General features: G+C 35.9%; 2 protein-coding genes across 6 annotated transcripts in view; both read left to right on the top strand.

The window, feature by feature from the left end:
• The window catches only part of Rgl (Ral guanine nucleotide dissociation stimulator-like), an 81,417-nt gene extending 64,067 nt beyond the window's left edge, over nucleotides 1–17,350 (top strand). For all 5 annotated transcript variants that reach the window (XM_022068949.2, XM_022068950.2, XM_022068945.2 and 2 more), the window contains exons 7-15: nucleotides 2,025–2,237; nucleotides 2,768–2,878; nucleotides 4,497–4,661; nucleotides 5,757–5,897; nucleotides 6,842–7,038; nucleotides 7,454–7,568; nucleotides 8,413–8,623; nucleotides 10,946–11,080; nucleotides 12,602–17,350. In XM_022068949.2, coding sequence (XP_021924641.1) covers nucleotides 2,025–2,237; nucleotides 2,768–2,878; nucleotides 4,497–4,661; nucleotides 5,757–5,897; nucleotides 6,842–7,038; nucleotides 7,454–7,568; nucleotides 8,413–8,623; nucleotides 10,946–11,080; nucleotides 12,602–12,753 — 1,440 coding nt within the window. In that variant the 3' untranslated portion in view covers nucleotides 12,754–17,350. The remainder of the gene's footprint in view (nucleotides 1–2,024; nucleotides 2,238–2,767; nucleotides 2,879–4,496; nucleotides 4,662–5,756; nucleotides 5,898–6,841; nucleotides 7,039–7,453; nucleotides 7,569–8,412; nucleotides 8,624–10,945; nucleotides 11,081–12,601) is intronic.
• A 4,060-nt stretch (nucleotides 17,351–21,410) lies between these two features.
• dysc (whirlin protein dyschronic) overlaps nucleotides 21,411–21,951 on the top strand; it is a 250,246-nt gene continuing 249,705 nt past the window's right edge. The window contains exon 1 of the mRNA XM_087353900.1: nucleotides 21,411–21,645. The gene's annotated coding sequence lies outside the window, so the exon portion shown is untranslated. The remainder of the gene's footprint in view (nucleotides 21,646–21,951) is intronic.

Raw genomic sequence — 21,951 nt, forward strand, 5'->3', positions numbered from 1 at the left:
GTGACTAGCATTTCAGGGGAAAGAAAGTATCAGTATAGTGATAACCAATCATCTGACAATGGTAATACAGCCATCTCTTGAAACATTCTGTATGTCTGTTCTTGTACGAAACTCACATGGAAATCTACTGAACTGGAAGAATAAGTGATGTAGGGGTATCATGATTGTGTGGAGGCCCTATATGAGGTAGATTAATAGATACGGTATGGCGCAAATGACCCAATATAAAGTAACCCTAAATATTTTATTATCTCGGTCATTTCCATACTGTGAAGTCACACTTGCAGGATATGTTGAAGGTGAGAGCCAGTGCACTAAAAGTGCACATAAAATTGTTGGCCAAGATTTTCAAGCATTTTAAATAATAATGTGAGTGATGTTCAGCACATACACAGTATTTTCCAGTTGATTGTGTAAATTATGACATTCATTATCTACTGGAACTTCACACTGTCATCACCTACTGGCGTTTCCACCATGGTGGTCCCTCCTGTAATGAATCCTTCCTTACTCTTCGTTTTCTTTACATAATTTCTGCCTTTATATTCATGTCCATTCTTCTCCTACTTTAATTTGTACATCTTTCCTCGCTTGATATCTCCAACTTGTCCTTCGTCTTCCAGAAGCTTTCAAAGCAGTCATTTTATCATCCATACACAATGCATGCCCACTGTAATGTACTTGTTAGTCTTTAGTAACACATTATTTCCACTTTAAGATTCTTTATAATATTCGGTTTTTTGGTTTTATTCACATTTGGTTCTTAGTGCTTCAAAGAAACTTTATTTGTACTCTGTACTAATGAGATGATAATGAATGCAAGACTGTAAGTGTAAAACATGATGACTGTTGGACTATAATAAATTTTTTTAAGTAAACCACATTGTAAAGACAGGAAATAAGTACAGTAGGTATTTTTATGTAAGTTTAACAGGTTTTGTGGCCACACACCTGACAGTTATGTAATAAAGGATTTTGTTGATTATCTAATACCTTGTAAAAGGTTAGTTTATAAGAAGGTGCTGGATCTCAAAAGAATTTACATTTTAATATCAAGATGAGACCTAAATGCTCTCCTGTCTTCTGACAGTTTCTTAAATCATGTTCGTAAATGAAAGATCTGATTGTAGTAAGCCAATAATAACAAGTTTTTGCCATTGCATTACGTATGATCTGAGTCTTTTGTCTAATATCTTATCACATTATCTTTATATGTTCCTGATTTTACCATATGTCCCTGAAAAACTTTCTACTGTCTTCACACAATTTTTCATGTTTTATTTGTCTCCAGACTATGTACACTTTCTCCATAACTGTCTCATGCCATCTTATTTTTTACCACCCAGTATGTTGTCATAGTTTTATTTATGTCTGGATTGTTGGGTTGTCCATCATTTGATGTTAGAAAAAAAAAAACAATGTTTTCAGGACTGGTTCTGTCATTATCTTAGAGTGCACTGAGGAGGTCACCTGTTCTGTGGGTTCCATTAGAATGAGCTAATCCCATCGATCTACATTGTATTATACCATCAGAATCATTTTCATTTTTATATTTAAAACAATTCTTTGTGTTCTGTTTTTCAAACAAGATGGCTAAATTACTTCATTTCTGAATTTTTTTTTTTTTAAATCTTATTGCCTTATTCTGGTTGTCCTGATGGCACATCATGGCAGCCTGCTATCTGAATGAGTCTTGCCTTGATCCATGTCCTTGTTCATTCTCTGTGTGATAGTATTGGTGTGAAATAGCTTTAAAACAGTGATTTTTTGTTTCAGTGATATTCTTAATTTCTTATATATCTTTTATTGCTTTGCAAAATATTCAGTCTCTCCACTTGAGGCTTTCTGACTAAGGTTTTTTATTGTATTCTTCTATCTTCCATGTTTTCTTGAGTATAAATAATTTTGCTTCTCAGATAAAGGATTCCAGTTTTTCAACTGAACAGTCCTTACATCTGTTTTTATTAATTAATTTTCTTCCTTGTATTATCTCGTAATGCCATGAACCATTTATTGGTATGCAGGCATTATTCAAGAAGTTGGTGCCACACCAGTGTCTGGGTGCTATATGGTCCCGTCGTGACAAGAACCGAAGTCATGAGGCAGCTACTGTGCTGGCAACAGTGAACCAGTTTAATGCAGTCTCTCTTCGTGTGATCAGCACTGTACTCATGGATCCTGATATTCGGCCCAGTGAACGAGCTCGAGTCATCACCACATGGATCGACATAGCACAGGTACACCACATATCTAGAGGAAAGCCATTGTCAGGTAGCTTATGTAAAATTTATTTAACTGTGTGCTATTTCCTGATAATGGGGAGCTATACACTTTGCACTCTTCACATAATTTTGTTAGGGTATTTAAACTAATGTACATGAAGAACACAAGAATGTTTTGAAACATAAACTTAAAGGCACAAGACCACTTGGGAGACCTACATTTAGATGAGAGGATAATATTGAAATGGATCTTGGAAAAGTAAGAGAGTGGAGGTTTGAACTGAATTCATGTGGATCAGGATGACAGTCTTTAATGATAATAGTGATGAACTTTTAGTTTCATAAGAACTGTGAGAAATTGACTGTAATGTATGTGTAATGCCCAGCACAGGGACTGATGGAGAGCTTTAGTTAATGTGTGTGTAATACAACGTTCAAACAAATGAACACTACCATAGAATTAGTATCAATATTTTGTTTGTAACTTAATTTAATAAAAATAATTATTTGTGAATGCAGTCACTGGAAGTGATTCTGATTTCCAGGAGTTACGAGTGTTGAAGAATTTCTCATCTCTCAAAGCAATTATTTCGGGTCTGCAATCAAACCCAGTCTACAGGTTACAGAGGACATGGCAGGCCATGCCACGAGAGAAGGTGAGATTTATATTTGCAGGCTACTGAAACTCGTGCTAGCCACTGGACCCGATGTTTGCAGGTTCAAACTTGGCTGAGGTCAATGGATTTTTAAGTGTGATAAAAATCCTTAGCATGACTTCCTTTGGAGCGGTTCCGTGTAGTTTTATGGCATGTAAAAGAACCTTACGGCGATGAACGAGATGTTTCATAAGCAAAATTCTGTGGCAATTTCTCACCCACGTCTCTTCTGATTTGCTACTTGATGGCTCTAGCAGACAAATCAGAAATGAGTAGAGAAATTGTGTGGAAGCAGCACACTTGAAGAAGAAGTATGGGTAATGTAGCAGTTATGGGAGAAGTAAGAAATGCACACAATATTTTGGTCAGAAGGGCTGAGGAAAGATACCACTTATTGAAAGATATAATTATATATGTGAGGATAATATCAAAATGGATGTTAGAGATACAGAGTGGCAGCTGAATTCAGTTGGCTCATGATAAGCGCCTAGTAGCAGGTAACATGAAAATGAATCTTTGGGTACCCATGAAAGCAGGACATTTCTTCACAAATTGAGTCACTGTCAACAGCTGAAGAAAGATACTGTAGTATAGAATTAGTTATGATTGGAATGTATATGTTGAGGTGTTTCATCTGATATACACATGACCATATGAATTAAATTACCATATTTCCATGATTTTAAGATGCCCTCATTTGTAAAACACACATTTGATTCAGTAATAAGACTTCAGAAAAAAAAGGCACTATATTGATTGGATGCCATCAACTGTAAGATGTTCCTTGATTTCAGAAATTTTAAAATGTGGAAAAAGTGTCTTAAATTTGAGGAAAATGGTATGATGCAAAAGTTATTTATTTGTCATTCTCTTGAATCAAGGACATGTAGTAAGGTTGTGTCCTTTCACACTTTGTAGCTTTTTGTACAGATATTTTATATGAGACATTTATCTTGTTTTGTTTGTCTTTCCTGATACTTTCATTGTTAATATATGCGAATACTAAATAAAAATGACATTTGAAATTGCATTAAGGGGAAAATTAAGTTTTTGAAATAATTAATATTAGTCATTTAACATCTTTTATATTGTGAAATTTCATGTTCTCACAACTGTGAGTATGAAGATGAATGTCTTCTGAGTTTTATGATCTGAAGCTTTCACAGCGACCAAGCATAATGAATTCTTCTCGGGCTACCAGCAGTGTAAGGTAGTTTAATGAAGAAAAAACCAACGTTTTGAGAACCATCTTTGTCTTTGTCGTTGTCTGTAGGGTACCCTGAGGATGAAGATGGTTCTCAAAATGTTGGTGTTTTCTTCATGAAACCACCTTACATGGCTGGTAGCCCAAGAAGAATTCATTATGTCTTTTGGGTTGTTGCAAGGTTAATAACGGTGATGATGGTGGCAGCAAACACCTCTGAAATGTCAGTAAACTTCTACCAGACTACATGGCCCAACCACTCCGAAAATATTCATCTTCACCACCATGAGAATCTCAAGTTTTGCATGATAGTAGTCATTCAACATTCTTTTTCAAAACACCAAAGGTTAGGATATTTTATAGATGAAGCACTTTACCAATTGTAGAGTTTCAGATGAGTGCTCATTTTACTAGGTGGAACTGTTTGAGGAGCTGGCCCGAATATTTAGTGAAGACAACAATCAGTGGGCACAACGAGAGTTGCTGATGCGTGAGGGTACAGCCAAATTTGCAGACACGGTGGGAGAAAATGATCGCCAGCTTCAAAAGGTTTTTCAGCGACAGTTAAACAATAGTGGGGTGAGCCATTGTTCCATTCTCTCATGTAATTTTACACCTTTGTAAATCTGGTTTAGTTTAGGTAAAGTTGTTTGACACGTATTCTGAGGGAAAGTCCCTTCAGAAAATTCTTTTGCATCTCGATCCAGTCCTGTTCCAATTGCGTACTGTTAAAGAAATATTATTAAACCAAAATTTCCATGGTTAATCCACAAAGTGAATAATCTGCCCACAAATAATGAGTCTATGGTACTAGCTGAAGCACCCTTTTTCCAAGGCTGTTGTTAAAACAAGCTGTACTGATATAATGAAATTGCTTGTTTCTTATGTCACATACTTAATAAATTGTTAATTAATGCTTGTAATTACAAGTCTGTTATATTATCTTCTACATACATCTGTAATAAAACTGCATGAACAGTGTGAACTACACAGGGCACTACTTTAACCGATTATGGAAGTTAGTGAACTGAAAGAAATTAACATCAAATTATTCTTGTGTATTATTAAATTGACCATGATAATAAACACATGCATTAATTCTTAGATGGTTGCCTAGTGATAAAACAGCAGTGAACATAGATTGTTTTTATAATAATAATAATTTATTTACATTCCATGGATCCATAAGACAGTCCGATGACAATAGAATGTGGAAAAAGTCATAGTAATAAAAATAATAATAATAATACAATACATATTATAAAGTACAATTCGCACTATTATATAAATTTCACATAATACAAAACAAAGTATTCACCCAGAGAAATGATAAGCTACAAATAGATCTACCCATTACACAGAAGAAAAATGTATCACTTATTTGTAAACAACATAAATTAATTGACAGAGTAAAAGGAGTGTGTAATTAAGTATACTGTACATTGTGTGGTCTGGCAACTACCCAGAGAATAATTTTATGTTGCTGTGTTATTTTGTGTACTTGAATGTACACGTGTGCATGCATGCATATGTGTGCCTGTTGTGCTCGTACATGAATGTTTGTGCCTATATACAGATTTTGCATGTAAAATTAATCTTTGTCAGTAAAATATACACTTCTGTGAAAAGGAGAGACTGAAAATTTTAGTAACTTGATTTTTATGTGCATTGCAGAACATCAGCCATGGTACAATTCCTTATTTGGGAACATTCCTCACAGACCTGACAATGATTGACACGGCTATTCCCGACACTGTCATGGATGGCCTTATAAACTTTGATAAGAGAAGGAAAGAATTTGAAGTATTAGCACAGGTAAGCTCTTTGGGAGAGTGGATGTGAACTCCCTCACCTCTGAAGTTTCTGGAATGACTTAAAAATTAGTAATTTTCTCAACAATGTCAGTCAGAAGAGGCAGATTTTGTTATGAAAGTACTAAAAGTTTGTATTCAGTTTTTTATTGTGAATGTATTGGCCCATCAGTGGGTATTATTCAGGCTTGTTCTAATTTCATGTTTGTTATGATCCAGTGCAGCTAGTTTTCCTGTATTTTAAAGAAGAAACTTATGCATTATGTTCTGCTTTTCTGTGATGCAAGTATGAGTTTATGTTTTTATGCAGGCATAAGCACACTTCCATAAAAATACAAGATGTAAAGTAGCATCAAGCCCAGGAAATGTTTGAAGAACTCCAACTTAGATTATACATTCTTTCCAACCATATTATTTGTGATTTTATGAACCTCATTGACCATAATGTTTATTTATTGCTGTTGATTTTTATCTTCTGGATTGTGATGCCATGTAGTCTTGTAGATGGTTACCATTATTTTGGAGGAATATATGACATCCATTTTAGGGTTAAAGTTGTTTACTGCTGATGCAAATTTTGTAACAGGATAATCAAAATGTGTTTCTCCTTCATGTTCTAAGTTGTTTGATGTCACTGTTTAAATCTTGCATCTCTGCATCAACAGCCTGTCCTGTAATATTCAAATCTAAAATGAATATTTTTATGTACTGAATTACACCATCTTCAGTTATGTTTTTAATAACATATTCTTCAGTTATAAGCTGTTTATAAATAGACTACTACATTTTATTTACCAAGAGCAAGAAAATAAATTAAATCAGTAATCAATTTTATTACATTGCATATACAAATTTATTATTGCAGATCTATTTAGACTTGTATCTACTTAAAGTTATTTAAAACAAAAGTTTCATATTGTAATGAGCTCTGTGATATTCCTGTTGCAGATTAAGCTTCTGCAGGGGGCTGCAAATGCATATAACTTACCTGATGACCCAGCATTTGACCGCTGGTTTGACTCCATTCTTGTGCTTGATGACCGTGAAGCATATGAACTCTCATGTATGATAGAGGCACCTGTACCAGGTCAGGGGCAAGGCAGTGCTGGCACCACTAGGGAGCTGAGACACAAGAGGCGAGCAGGGTCAGTTTTGCTTAAATACTGATTGGAGTATGGAGGGCAGTTGTGAATATGTTGAAGAAGTAATCACAGATAGCTAAAAAGTAGTGGGTTGAGTTACCTACAGACTCTCACTGTATTCATTAACACAATAAAAATTATCACAAATGGTTTTGGACATGGCTGGATCTTTTGCACAACTGATGCTGTGGACTTTTCTTTTTGCCACACCAGCGCTAAGGCTCACCTAGCTTCCTATGCAATGGGCACTGGAAGCTCTTACTTCAAGACATGAAGAATGCTTACACTTATCTCCACACATCCATACATCTCAAGGGTCTTGTTAAGCACAAGGAGAACTTGTGTTATTAATGTAGGGATTACTTCTTGTCTGGGAATTAGTTTATACAGTATGTAAATGGGAATATCTGCATTACAGGTTGGGTCACCGTAAGAATGACTCTATTGCAAGCACATCGAGCAGCTCTAGCAGTCAGTTTTATTGTGACCTCGACAGCCTCCCCTCCTCACCACACAACTCGCTGGACAGAAAGGTGAGTATCATGGTGGAGCAATAAAATACTGCTTCATTACTATGTGCAGTACGTGTTGTTGTTTTACTTACACACTTGGAAATAGGTGTGACATCTAGCAAAATGTGGAAATTGCACTTAATATTGAATTTCTAGCATATTTTGCATCTTTTATATGAAATAAATTTCTGGTATTGTGCATGTGTCAATTCATCTCTTCAGTCATCTGTATGCTCTTGATTAACAATGTTTTAACATCTGGATAGATATTTATGAAACAATGTAAGAAAGTCATGCCATTGGAGGCTGTCCCTCTTTGTATCTTTTGATTTCATACTAGTAACTGCAACGTGATGACAGCAAATCATGTCCGAGAAGCACATGCAACATACCTTAAAGTAAATTGTGTGTACAGTGTAAAGTAAACATTATGATGGCTGAGATTTGAGGTTCTTGCAGTGGCAAGTATGAAGAAAACTGCTTCTGGGCTGTTGTGCCTTTTAGTCTGGTATAATTTTACTCACATTTAAGAATGTGCTTACCACCTCCATCATCAAAGTGAGATTACCCTCACGATGGAGACAGCAGACACCTCCAAAATGCCAGTAACCTTCTACCAGTCTACATGGTACAACAACTCAGAAGACATTCAACTTCATCGTTACAGCTGTGCAAGGTGGACGTGAATGGAACTGGCTCAAGATCATGTCCAGTAGCCAGCCTTGTTATTACATCTTCCAATTCTGTTAACAGAGAGTTAATTGACTGATTTTTTCTTTCTTAAGTTGGACACAAATAGGATGTGCATTGATCATTACTGGAGTGTGCAGTTCTCCTTACATGTTTGTTTACCTCTGTCTTGCAGGCATCTCCATCACAAATGTCATCATCTTCAAGTAGTTCGTCACTTCCATCTTTAGATGCATCAATGAGCAGCAGCAATACTAACACATCTGCGGCTAACAGCACTGCCAGTCGGACATTAACTGTGCCTGGACAGTCACCAGCGTCAAAACCTCAACACGACTTCTACATTATTCGTGTTACAGTTGAGACAAGCTCTGTTGAGACAGATGGTGAGTGCATTTACCACCCTCTTACTTTGTGATGCCTTTACAAGGCTCCTTTTCATTGCATTACGGTGCAGAACTGTTGAGCATGTGCAACTAATATAGCTATACGTTGGGAAGTGATTATACAGTTGTTGTGATTAATTATTTGGAAATTAGAGCTGTATAACTGAAATATAAATATTTGTTGTCATAAAATTAAAAACTTAACAATGATTGGTTACAACCATTACAAGTAATATTTCACCCTACATTAAACGGTAATGGTAGGATATATTGATATTTTCAGACTCCACCATAAAATTTTGAAAGGACCCCTGTACCCATTGTAGAGGAGGCTGGGTGGGACCCAGAGCCAGTCTGGACGCAGAGGCTAAAGGAAAAATCCTCTGCCCCTGTCGGGGATTGAACCCCGGTCATCCAGCCCGTAGCTAGTCACTATACTGACTGAGCTATCCCGGCTCATTTATGGCATACTTACAAACCCCCCCCCCCCCCCCCCCCCCCCCCCCCCAAGCATAAATTCTGTTCCAAATCTTCCAATTTCTACCAACAGTCAACACTGAAGACCTGACTCTTGATGAATTAAACTGTGTCCTTGCAGACTGTATAAATGAGAATACATCTGGAGAGGATAATATCAGTATTGAATTATTTAAATATTAAGGCATTGTTTTCAGAAAGAGAATTTTGACATTTTAAAATAAAATTCTACATGGAAACTCCTAAAAACTGGCAAAAGCTATAGTAATACCATTATTTAAAAAAGGAGATACTGATGTCTGTGGTACTTATAAATATGTTAGTCTGAATTACAGGTACAAATGAGAAATTTCATAATTTGTACTCTTTATGTAATGTGGGAAAGAGGAGAATATTTATGGAATGCACGTATAATACTGCTTTGAGGGAGGAACATAGATTGCAGGTGTTTAAAAAGAGGGTGTTGAGGATGATATTTGAGCCTAGGAGAGAAGAGGTTGGAGTATGGAGAATACTGCATAATGATGAGATTAAAAATTTGTACTCCTCCCCCAGTATTGTCAGGGTGATTAAGTCAAGAAGAATGAGATGGGTGGAGCATGTAGCGCGCATGGATGGGACAAGAGGTGTGCACCAGGTATTGGTCAGGAAGCCTGAGGGGAAGAGACCACTGGGGAGACTTAGACGTAGATGGGAGGATAATATCAAGCAGGATCTGTGTTATACGAGTTGAAGGCAATTGGATTTTGCAGCCCCAGGACAGGGACTGATGGAGGGCTTTGGTTAATTCAGTGAAGAACCTTCAGGTTCCCTAAGCCATCTAGTTAGTTAGTTATGTATAATACTGCATTAAATGGATCTTAAAGAAACAGTGTGAAGTAATGGGCTAGATTCATATGGCTCAAGTAGGGTCCAGTAACAAGCTGTTGTGAAACAATAAAGAATGTAGCATTCCATGAAAGGAGGGGGATTTCTTAACTGGCCGAGTAACTATCAGCTTCTCATGAGGGACTCTGCTATATTGTTAGCTAGTTTAATGTCATGTTGAGTAGTGGAAATGAGACATAAGATATTTTGAACTTTGACTATCTAGGATTGGTATAAATGTCAGTTATTGGCATTGCTTTATGTTTGAAGAGTTATGGTCAGGCAGTCATGCATAGTCATACTGCAGTGCACACAGGTTGTGCCATTGTGTGTACCTACAGTCCACAGATCAGGAGAAAATCCCTGCTAGGAATTCGATATACACGCATGCGAAAGATTTCGCGGTGAGTGACGACCGATCCTAAAAGCATTCGTTCAATAATCACTGAACGAACAACAAACAGGCTTTCATGTCTTCTAATAGGTACAGCTTTAAGATTACCTCACAGCGGCATAGTGATTTAATCTAGAATATTATCGCAACACCCGCAGAACACATTAGAGGTGCACTCACTACACGCTACTCTTGACGGCTTGATGTTTTCAGTCTGTGTGTAGTAGTGTAAAACTCTGACGTATCACACTTCCCACCAATAGCAGCCCTCTAGTCCAGCTGATAAGTAACATTCCCCCCGCACCGCACCAGAAACGACTTCCGTCAGCAGGGTTTTTCTCGTGATCTGTGGACAGTAGTACTCAGAATGTATGAAGCAGTTATTGTGACATAGCTTATGAATGGTCAACAGTGGAAAGATGGTATGTGGAGAACCTTGTGGTCTGGCAGTAAGACACTGGATTATTGGGAATCTGCTGTATTTAACTGAATTATGAATTTTAATCCATCATACAAACTGTCAAACTGTTTGCTTTTGCTGGTACTCTGTACCAGTTTGCTGTTATTATGGACCTTCTTTGCAGGTATTGTGCTTTACAAGAGCATCATGTTGAGCAACAATGAGCGAACTCCACAAGTCATTCGTAATGCAATGTTGAAACTTGGTTTGGAGGGAAATCCAGATAGCTACACATTAGCCCAGGTTTTGCCTGATAAAGGTAGGCGAAGAGAAATGATTCTTCCTAATGTCCGATCTTAAATAAGCTGTGGTTTAATATTTCAGCAAGAGTTAGTAGTTTTCTGCATCAAAGTTCTTATTTGACGATGGCTGTTTTCTGGTTATAGCATTGTATAGTCTGGTAGAAGTTTACTGATGTTTCAGAGATGCTTACTGTAACATCAGTAAACTTCTGCCAGTCTGCATGGAAGTTCAATCCAGAAGACAGCCCTCCTCTTGCTTTCCACCACAAGAACCTCATACTGAGTTGTCATTTAAACACATTCACACCTAGGCAGCTTGGTATGTGCAAAAGCTGCCCACTTTACAGTAATATGCACTGTAAAGTGTATCCTTCATACAGACATAACATGCAATATATAACTTGCAGATTTTGTGATCATTTTCATTATTTATCTTCCAGCTTGTCTAACAGTATCTGTGAAAGTGATATCATGTATAGAGGGGTCACTCCTGTAATCCTCAGAAAACTTGAGTGACTTTTCTCTGTTTTCATAAATTTCTTTTCCTGTGTTCCTGTTTAACGTACAGAGATAATTTTTTGTTCGTCATGATGTGTAACATGTAGTTAAGAAATAAATTAACTTCACAATTTCTGATCTGGCATGTAACAAAAACCAGGTTCTTAGGCATCTGCTGGTTGGTTCAAGAATCACAGTAGCAGGAAATTGCCTACCAACCTTAATCAAAAATGGAACTTTATTATGTTCAAAAATAGTCTTGTTTAGAGGAATATTGTAAAATACACTGGTAATCATAGCAAGCAACATGTGTTTGTATTTCATTGTGATAGTCTGCATTTTATAAGTCCAGCTTTTTATCTCATTACATCCTCACATGTTTATCACACTTCTGGTAGAATATAATTTTTTATGGACATGGTTCTGATATTATTAAAACACATTCCTATTTTAAATTTTAATGTAGAAAGGATAGATGAACAGTGCTTAAAAAATTCTTCTTGTCCATTTACTATATGATGCAGAATCTTTCTTGAAAATTTCAAGGTTGTTGAGTTAGTCAATAAATTTCCTTTTTTGTATTGAACTCAAATTTTTCTGTGTTCACAGAAGTCCACCATGAGTCCCTGAGCCGTTTGAATTTGGGCTATTAATTTATACTCTATTTTTCTAAGATTAATTTTAATGTTATTGTGCCATATTTAATTATTTCTCCAAAATGGTATATTTTCTTTAGGTTTTCTAACAAAAATTATGTTTATATTCATTATTTTCCCTGTGTTATATTCCCACTCACTTATCCTCCTTAATTTGATCACTATACCAATATTAGATGCAGATTACAGATTCTGTATTCTGATGATAAGAGTGAACATATACTTGGTTTGTTCTGTGATAGCAGAAGTAATGTTAATAAAAGTAAGCATTTTTAGTTTTGTCATATAACAGATAAGTCAATACAGCATCTTCATTATAGTTAAATAAACAATAAGTGTATGAAGTAGTGAATCCACTGGTTTATGTAATTTTTCTTTTTTCAGAACTGGTTCTTCCACCAAATGCAAATGTTTACTATGCTGTCAACACAGCTTTTAATCTAAATTTTATTCTGAGACCTAAGAGGTGTAATCCATTGGATGTTGTAGCTCCTGGTAGAGCCAAACCTACCAAGAAGTCTCCTCTTGCAACATGAAGTTCAGTAATGTTGTTATGAGGTAAATCAAGTGAATTGTTATTGGTATTTCTGCAACGAATCCTGGTGATAGAGGAGGTATAAGTGTAATTCCAGGTCAGAGCATCCAACATTCACCATGCTATGTCTGCTGGATTTGTCAGTATATGTTTTTAAGAAACTTTTTTGTATTTTGATGAGTGTGATACTCGTTCCTGTGTGTTTTATATGAACTTATGGCCGAGTTACTTTTTCTCATGGATTAAAACTCCACGATTTAATGTACAAATATTGGCACATTTAATCTTAATACCACGGCTTTCTTGGTTATGTTTTTGCATCAGTTATAAAAAACAACCAAGCTAGTCATAGTAATGATGATCCAACTACCACTGTTGTTTATAAGGCTGTACCTAGACCACTTTTATATCAAGTTGCATCATAGGCTTAATTCTTCAACTTTGTAACCGAGGGTCTTATTTTGTCTGGTTTCTTTTTAAAACTGTCTCCCTTGGTAGGTTCAGTAACCATCTTTAAAAGTAGATAGTGTTGGGAAAGAATGTAGCACATTTAAAGAGCATTTTTCATTTGAACCTGGCAATTATTTCCATAAAATAAGTGTAAGTTTTAAACTGGACGGGTTATATTGAAATAGTTGTTCAGTCATGTTCATGTGTACTGTGAAATGAAGAATAATATAACTGTGGCATCTGTGCCACAGAAGCCTTTTCATTATGATATTGGCACATTTTATGAACGTCTTTACTTGAGCTGCTTTGTAGACAGTAGACATGTTTCAAAAATCGAATATATATTTATACACAAACGTATTTAAAATGTTGTTGTTAAAATTTATATAACACTATAACATCTGTAGTATATAATATTACAATAAGTTATATTATGTTATATTATGGCGCTTTTATCGTAGTATGATGTTATATTTATTATGGCGCTTATTAATTATTGCACGACATGTTTCGATGTTTTAGACATCATCTTCAGGTTTATATCGTCGTTTTTATCTTTTTAAAACTATTATATATTTCAATGCAATGCATTTATTGATTTATAGGTGTATTTGTAGATTTTTCTGTCTTCAATAATGCTCTTCATGTCTGTAGTTAGACGTTCATTTTATTGTTTTGCTCCAAGATCTGCAGTGCTTTGCTGACATTGTTTAAATGATGTACTCTCATATTACCCTTCTCTCGTTTGTATTGTTTTCCTGTGAGCAACTCCAGAAGTTACAACAGGCGGTTACCATCCTGCAGATCTACAAACAGGTCAGCGATTGGAGGTTCTGAGCTCTTCAGCAGCTGTGAATTAATCCACTTGGCAAATGTTTTCTTTTGTACGGCTTCTCGTTCCTCAATATAAACGACATCCATCTTACTGAAACTGGAAATATTAATTATGGAGAGAAGTCGGTTGGACCACACGACAGAACAGAACGGAATCAAAACTTCACACACATGTGAGAGAACTGTTGTCTGCACAGTCACCAACAAATAGCGATCCACAATAAAACCTTCTACCTACACAAACATACTGTACTGTATTTTCACTTGGCTGGATAAGGAAACATTCCTACAGCACTCTGACAAGTATCACAATGCACATAAAACGTATTCCATGTCGTTAATGAAGGCAGGCTACTTGTAATCCTAGTTGACTACTTCTGAGATTAATAAGCGCCATAATAAATATAACATCATACTACGATAAAAGCGCCATAATATAACATAATATAACTTATTGTAATATTATATACTACAGATGTTATAGTGTTATATAAATTTTAACAACAACATTTTAAATACGTTTGTTTATAGACTGAGATAATAAATATATATTCGATTTCAACACAAACATGACGCACTTAAGCTACAAAATGTTTCAAAAAGCTGAAAATAAATTTTGTATCACACAAAACAAATGAGACAATCTTAAAACTTTGTTTATTAACTAGTGGGAGTAAACCATATCATAACATCGCACAGCATATCATAGCATAGGTAGTAAGAAGATTTCATGTGATTACTGTTACCTAAAGACATCTGTCTTTAATATATGGAAATGTGAAGATGGCTGTCTTCTGGGTTGTAGCACCATGTAGTCTGGTAGATGTTTACCAATGTGTGAGATATCCTTGCTTCCTGATGATGGAGGCAGCAAGGACCTCTGAAACACCAATAAACTTCTATGAGACTACATGGTGCTACATCCCAGAAGACAGCCATCTTCATACTCACAGCTATGAAAAACTTCAAATCCTAATGATCTGGAAATGTGGATTCATTCACATGATGTGATAATACAAGACTCTAGAATTTTAATTTCAGTTTTCCCTAGCATACAACAGATTTCAGCACTAAATTTAAAGAGGCATAAAGGGGAAATTGAAAAGGGACTGTAAAAGTTAAAACGAAATGATGGGAAGGTCTTTAGTTATAATCTTTAAATGCAGAATGGTGTGTGGTTAAATTTTTAAATTTCAAGAATTAAAAGGCAGGCATTAGTTTATTTTCTTGGAAGTAGCTTGGAAGCTGTTTGATACAAGTTTCATGTTGCGTTATGTATATGAGTCCAAAAGTTTTAAAAAGTCAGCTGATATTGTTGAAAGTGCGCTCATTTGTTTAATTAAGAGATAAGGATAGGACCCATTGTTCTGGTGTTTCAGAACTCCTACTTGAAATTTGCAGTGGCAGCTCATGTCTTTTTCCTTTCTGGTGGGACACTTCTACATCAAAATGTAAAATAAAATCGTGAAATTTTAGTATGTCTTAATGTCATAAAATGCAAGTATCAGAGGTTACAGCATCAATGAAATTGATTTTGCTACCAAGAATTTTGTCATTATAATATCCTGTGAATGTTAAGCTGTATTTTCCACAAAATTATCCAGCACACTTTTAAATAGTGGTATGGGTCTTAATGGTAAATGAAGAGTGGTAGAAACTTCATATGAATGGATGGAAGTGTTAAATGCTTATTTACCTGAGTGGCTGAAAGTTATTTTCCTCCATTGGTTAGACTCCTTTCCTATTAGGGGAGGTAGGGTCTTAGCGAAAAGTGCCCTGTCTTGCAAGATTTCTCTCCAGACACCCATCTTACCTATGAACTATTTCCTCAGCTGGGGCACTTGTTCTTTGACATGTTAGCGTAACAAGGGTGCAACTGAAAGCAGCTACTTTTCAGATATTGGGGACATTAAATTACAAACATGTTTTATGAATGTCTCATCATTTCTATTTTATATTCATGCATATTTGCAAGTGTATATACCATCTACATACATAAATTATAATATCTGAGTTTCTGTTTTCGGTGAGGCACTGCCCTAAAATGCTTAATTGGTAAGCCTGCACTGGAAATTTGTCAGTGTTGTTTTCTAGTGGAGTTAAGATAGCTCAAATAAGAAACTGACTGGCTGCAGGGTGGATGATGAGGGACAGAGATGTTTCTCTTTTCCACCCATCTGTCCACATGGTACTGGAAGTTCTTTCTCCATGGAGTGTGATACTGACCTCATTCCATCTGGTGATGAAATTGTGAGTGCATGGATTTTCTACTTTTCCTTGGTATGTTTTCATTACATGGAGTTTTAGCATGGGCAAGTTTACCTTTACCGTTTATTTAATTCTAAACATTTTGGAATTAAGGGTATATAATAATGCCACTTAGTCCTCAGTTTCCATCATTGAATCAAATTCTGGAAAGTATGGCCAAAACATCAGTAGACAGACATGTGATGAAATGAATAGGTTAGGTTAGGTTCATACATGATGAATATTCCTTATTTTGGCGGTACAAATTGTTGCATCAAAAGACACTAAAATTGTAGTTGTATAACTTACTAGGAACTACGATACCTCATTTCATATTTTAAAATCTGAATTTGACTAAAAAATTGTAGAGAGAGCCAGTGAAATAAATTAAATGATGAAAATAAAGATCATATACAAAAAATCTGATAATATCTAAGCAAGTGGTTATCCCTTTGCTGTACCTGATGTAATGAAATTAAATGTCCTCTGCTGCACTTCAGATAATATAAGGTAAAAAGGACTAAACTGAGCGGTCTGATAATGTAGGATAAAGTGAATTTAAGTGGTGTGACAAAGGGTTGTTTACTGTCATATACCCAGGTTATCCTAACTTTTCTTTCGTTGACACTTTTATGTTTTATCACTAATTGTGGTTGGAACCTTATAAACATTAAAAATGAGGACAATGGTGCCAAAATGCATACCTTTTCACAAAAATAGTGTTCAGAACAAAGAATTGCACAAATTCTGATAATCATCTTAAGGTGTTAACATTGTACATATTGAGAAGTTAAAAAATGTGCAAGTGATGTGATGACATCAACAAACAATGTGGGAGTAATATCTCAGAATACTCATCCATGTGATCTTAGAATGAATGTTATGAACATATTTATTTTTTACTGAATGTTTCTGTAATTTTTGTACTGCAAATTGTAAGACATTGTGTACATAGGATGAGTTCTCATTATTATGTTTAAATGTTTATATGACAATGTACAGTTTTTTAGACCCCCCTCTATTCTTTGTTAATTGTACAATAAAACTGGCTTTTTAACTAAAATTAATGTGAAGTACAGGCAGTTTACAGTGTGAAACAGGTGAGTTAATGTGAAACCTTAACCCTTTTATCTCCTTTCATAACATAATTGTTCTTAGGTTTTGTGATTCTCAGTGCGGTGAGTACGAAGATTGGCTTCTGGGTTGTAGGACCGTTTGGTGTGGTAGAAGTTTATCGATGTTTCAGGGAGATGGCGAGGATGTATGAAATGACAGTAAACTTCTACCAGACATGGCATTACAATCCAGAAGGAAGCCATCTTCATAATTGTTCTCTCTATAGTATTAATGAATGTGTGGACTGTACAGGGTTCATGGGAATGCTTTTATGAATCGCTTGAGCTGCATTGATTTATTATATGCCGTCTAATATGACTGCCAGTACAGATTAGCTGCTATGTGATAGCAGGACTTGCTTGTCTAGGCATTTTGAAGTATGACACTACAGTAGTAAACATGGGGTTAAGTTTAAATTTATTTTTAACCAAATATTGCATTGTAGTGGTTAGTAAAATGTGTCCTGATGTCCTCAGTTTTAATTACAGCTGGAAAATGTCTGGTTATGATTAAGGTTTCATATATTTTCCTCATTGCCACCAGGTAAATGCTGGGATGGTAGCTTCTTAAAAACAGTCTATAGTGACTTCCTACCCTTCATAATTCACAGCCATATTACAGTTTCTGATTGTATGCTGCATCATGTAACCAGATAATGCACTGCCATTAAATGATGCAATGAATCAAACCTTCGTCTTCAGAAATGATAATGGGACGTCTAGGAAGAAGAGTATGGGTTTGCTGGACATCTACAGGCACGCCTGTGTCGACAATCGGTATCCTCAAGTTTGTTGCTTGGGTCTACTTTGAAATCTCTAAAGAAAAATCCATTTGTTGACACCCTCTACGTCCATCTGGGGGAAAAATAGACATTAGGAGTTTTTGGTATCTTCTCCAGGATTTGATGTTTTTCCCTCAAGGAAGGTGCTAATGGCATCCCAGATGTTTGGGGTGAGTGACCTTTGACCTTCACACTATAATATCTATGTCCCTGCAGACAGCTCTTGAAGTGTGGTTTCTCCAGCAGATAAAAGTGTGGCAAGAAATGGACTTTGCTTCCAAATGTTAATGGTACTCATTACAGAAATTATAAGGCAGTGGCACTTGAATAATTTGGTGTGAAGGGCAGTGAATTTTATTTACTTCATGAAAATCCAAATATCTAGCCTAATAATTCAAGGCAAAAGCTAGAAAATTCAACTTATTTTTATATGTGAGGAAACAATAGGTGAAAATTGAAATGGATCTAAGTTTTCATAAAATAACCCAATTTAAAATTTAATGAAAACCAATTTATCCATTCTTGAATGTTCTTATGCCTGCAGATGGATGCCTATTTTGTCACCTTCAGTGTAAAGCAGTAAGAAATGTCTGATTTTGTAGAGTATTCAACTTATAGATTTATGTAATGTGACTTCAAAATTGCACAGAAAATTTGTTCAAGAAACTGCTGTACTATATATTACCATATTTTAACATTCCTCTGAAATAATGCAGGTAATGAAGAGTAATATGGTGTCTTTTTAGGATATTTAGATGGTCAGTTGATCTATTAACAGATCTGTGAGAATGTTTTCTTGCTAGTTCGTAATTCCAAGGGGGGTGGGGGTAACTTGTCATTTTCTGAAAAAGACAACCATAATAGGCCTAAGATCTTGGGATAAAATTCAAAATCCTAACTTCTTTAGTGATGAAATTATGATTGATTTTTTATTTTAAACATGCTGTTTTGACAGCAGAAGGTGCATGTCATGATGAATGAGTAAATTAATGGAAAAGGAATTGAATGGGTGAACTATGATATGACTAGATGCATGAATAAACAAACTGCAAATTAATTAACAGTTCGAGAAATTAATGAGAATTGTTTAATGAGTGAAATAATGGAACGGTGAATACATAAATGAATAGATGGATGAATAAGTGAGTGAAGGTTGATCATGGAGTTAATCAGAAAAAGGAATAAGTAAATAATATATTATCAAGCGAGTAAGTGAATGATGTATGCATTTCATAATCCATGCATAGCCAAAATACAGTGCTACTGAAATACTCATAAACTACATTTCTAAATGTGGATTGTGTTTCTGGAGTAATGGTGGCATGCAGTCTTGCAAGTGAAAAGAAACCTTTTAGCAGAATGCCGACAATCCCTCATAGGACTGCACGGCATATAGTAGAAGTTCCTCCAAAACGTCGGTAACAACCTACAAAACATGACGTCTCAACCCAGAAGATCACAATGCATATTTTCACTGCTGTGGAAACCTCGACAAAAATACATTTATCGATGGCTCGTATGATGACGCAGACATTTGTACCGTGCATATAGGGGAAACTAACCTAAAATGACAGCGTGGTAAAATTACACTTTACAGCTATATTAATCGCATTATTTTAATTTAACGTGTAGTGGGCACAGATTGAAAGGAATGAGAATAAAGAGTGGAACTGGCTAGTTGGGTTTAGGAAGAGAGATCCATAAATTTCTCTTTATCTGAACCAACAACCTCCTCAGTTCGTGTGTAAGAATTCAGTGGACCACAAGTGCAGAAGATTCGTTTTTGCTTGTTGAAATGTTAGAAAAAGAAAATATTCATCAGCAAGGATTTATAATATGGATGAATCAATTCTGACAATGATTCACAAACCAGTCAAAACTCTTGCTAGCAGAGTCAAAAAGGAAATTAGTGTTTTAACATGTGCACAATAGAGGGTGTTGCATGTGTTATCTTGACTGGATAGTTCCACCAGCCTAAATATTTCATAAAAAAAGTTGTTCGATAATTTGCTGCGTGATGATGCACTTCCAGGAAATCTACGACTGTAATAGGGATAATATTATGTGACTAAATTATTTGTTCATTGGTTGGAATTCTTTGTATCGCCTGTCAGACTTGACGTAACTTAAAATTATGACCATAATTCGCGATCGGACGGCCTTAACAACTGGACTAACTGACTGGCAAACACAATAATCAGCTGACTATAAAGCTAAGCAAACAACTAAATATCGCAGGGTATTCATTCACCAGTTGATAATTATTCCGCCAAATAATACAAGGTTTTGAACTTAAATGCATAAATGAGTAGATTGATGACTTAATTAATGAAAGTAGAAACATGACACGCAATTTTGTTGCACGCTTATTGAGGTTACAATTACATTCACGGATTCTTAATGTCGGCATTAGGGAAGGTGATGATGGTGAACGTACGTTCCAGTTGTTTTAATCCCGCAGAAAGAATCCTTTGTGTATACCGGAGCCTATCTCGGGAAGGTGGCTAAAAGAAGATCCTTCTTCCTACTGGGAATCGAATCACTGTCCTCAAGCCTAAAGCTAGTCACTTTCCTGACATGTAAAATTTGAGTCTGAAACCTGAAGAGAACAATGGACCAGATTAATCTGGCTCAAGATGGGGTCCAGTGGTGGGATCTTTTAAACACTGTAATTAACTTTTGGTTTTCATAAAATGAGAGGAATTTCTTAACTATCTGCACGCACTACTATTACTTTTCAAGAAGGGCTTTGTTGCTCTACAGAGTTAGTTAAATCGTGATAATCCACCAGATAGTGGTCTTGTGCCTTATAAAATTCGAAATATCGTTTATAAAGCAAGCAATGAGCATGGGGGTTGTATTTCAGAAGTCGGCACTGGAAAAAATAACACTGAATTCGAGTGACATTCGTTGGACGAGACGTTGAATACACATGTACACATAGAAGTGTACCTCTCTCGTTGGCATAAGATAAATTTGACAATCTAACTACAAATCACCTGCTCGCGTGGATCTTATCACCGCAAACAACTTAAGTAGTAACTAGGTTCGGAAAGGAAAACGTCATTCACGCAAAAATATCCGTTCTGGTGAATGTACCTGTTGAACAAATTAAGTTTCGCGTTCCTCGTTTCCCATCTACCCTTATTTTATTGATCCTGACGTCACGGCCTGCTCGGTTTCTTCATCTGGGCAGCAGAGGTCTCTGACTGCCAGGATAGCTGTTTTAGTCTTCGCTAGAGTTCGACCCTGAACGGTCATAGCGCAGTGTAGTGATAAAACCCGTGTCTTGAATTGCTTGTTTTAGTGTTTGTGTATTTTGTTCATGGCGTCGTCGTTTATTGTAGGAAGAGGGTATTAAACGGACGAAGGAGTCGCAGAAGGACGCCATGCGTCCTAACATTCCGGTTGTGTCTGTTATTATGATCGGATACAGCTAAGACAATGTCTCCAGGACTGTTGCCGGTGAGTACAATGTTGGCACGCCTCTTTTTTGTATTGAACGGGTAAATAAGTATTATGTATGCATACGGGTTTCAGCCGATTGCCTTAGCTGTTTTCTTGCCACGAGGAATTGTTACGTGAACAGAAACATGTTTAGCGCTTTCATTGAATATTGCGAATTTATGTATTTTAATTTGTTATTACAGTTAAAACCCGAAAACTGCCCAGGGTTTGGATATCGGTGTAGATGTTAGGTATAGGGATAACAATGATAAAATAATATGATTTTTCTGTTATCTTCATACAAAATTTTACCCAGCGTCTTCC

The sequence above is a fragment of the Zootermopsis nevadensis genome, unplaced genomic scaffold (assembly GCF_977971745.1).
Source record: "Zootermopsis nevadensis isolate Lab colony 2312 unplaced genomic scaffold, Znev_1.0 Znev_ptg000022l, whole genome shotgun sequence".
Classification (NCBI taxonomy): Eukaryota; Metazoa; Arthropoda; class Insecta; order Blattodea; family Termopsidae; genus Zootermopsis; species Zootermopsis nevadensis.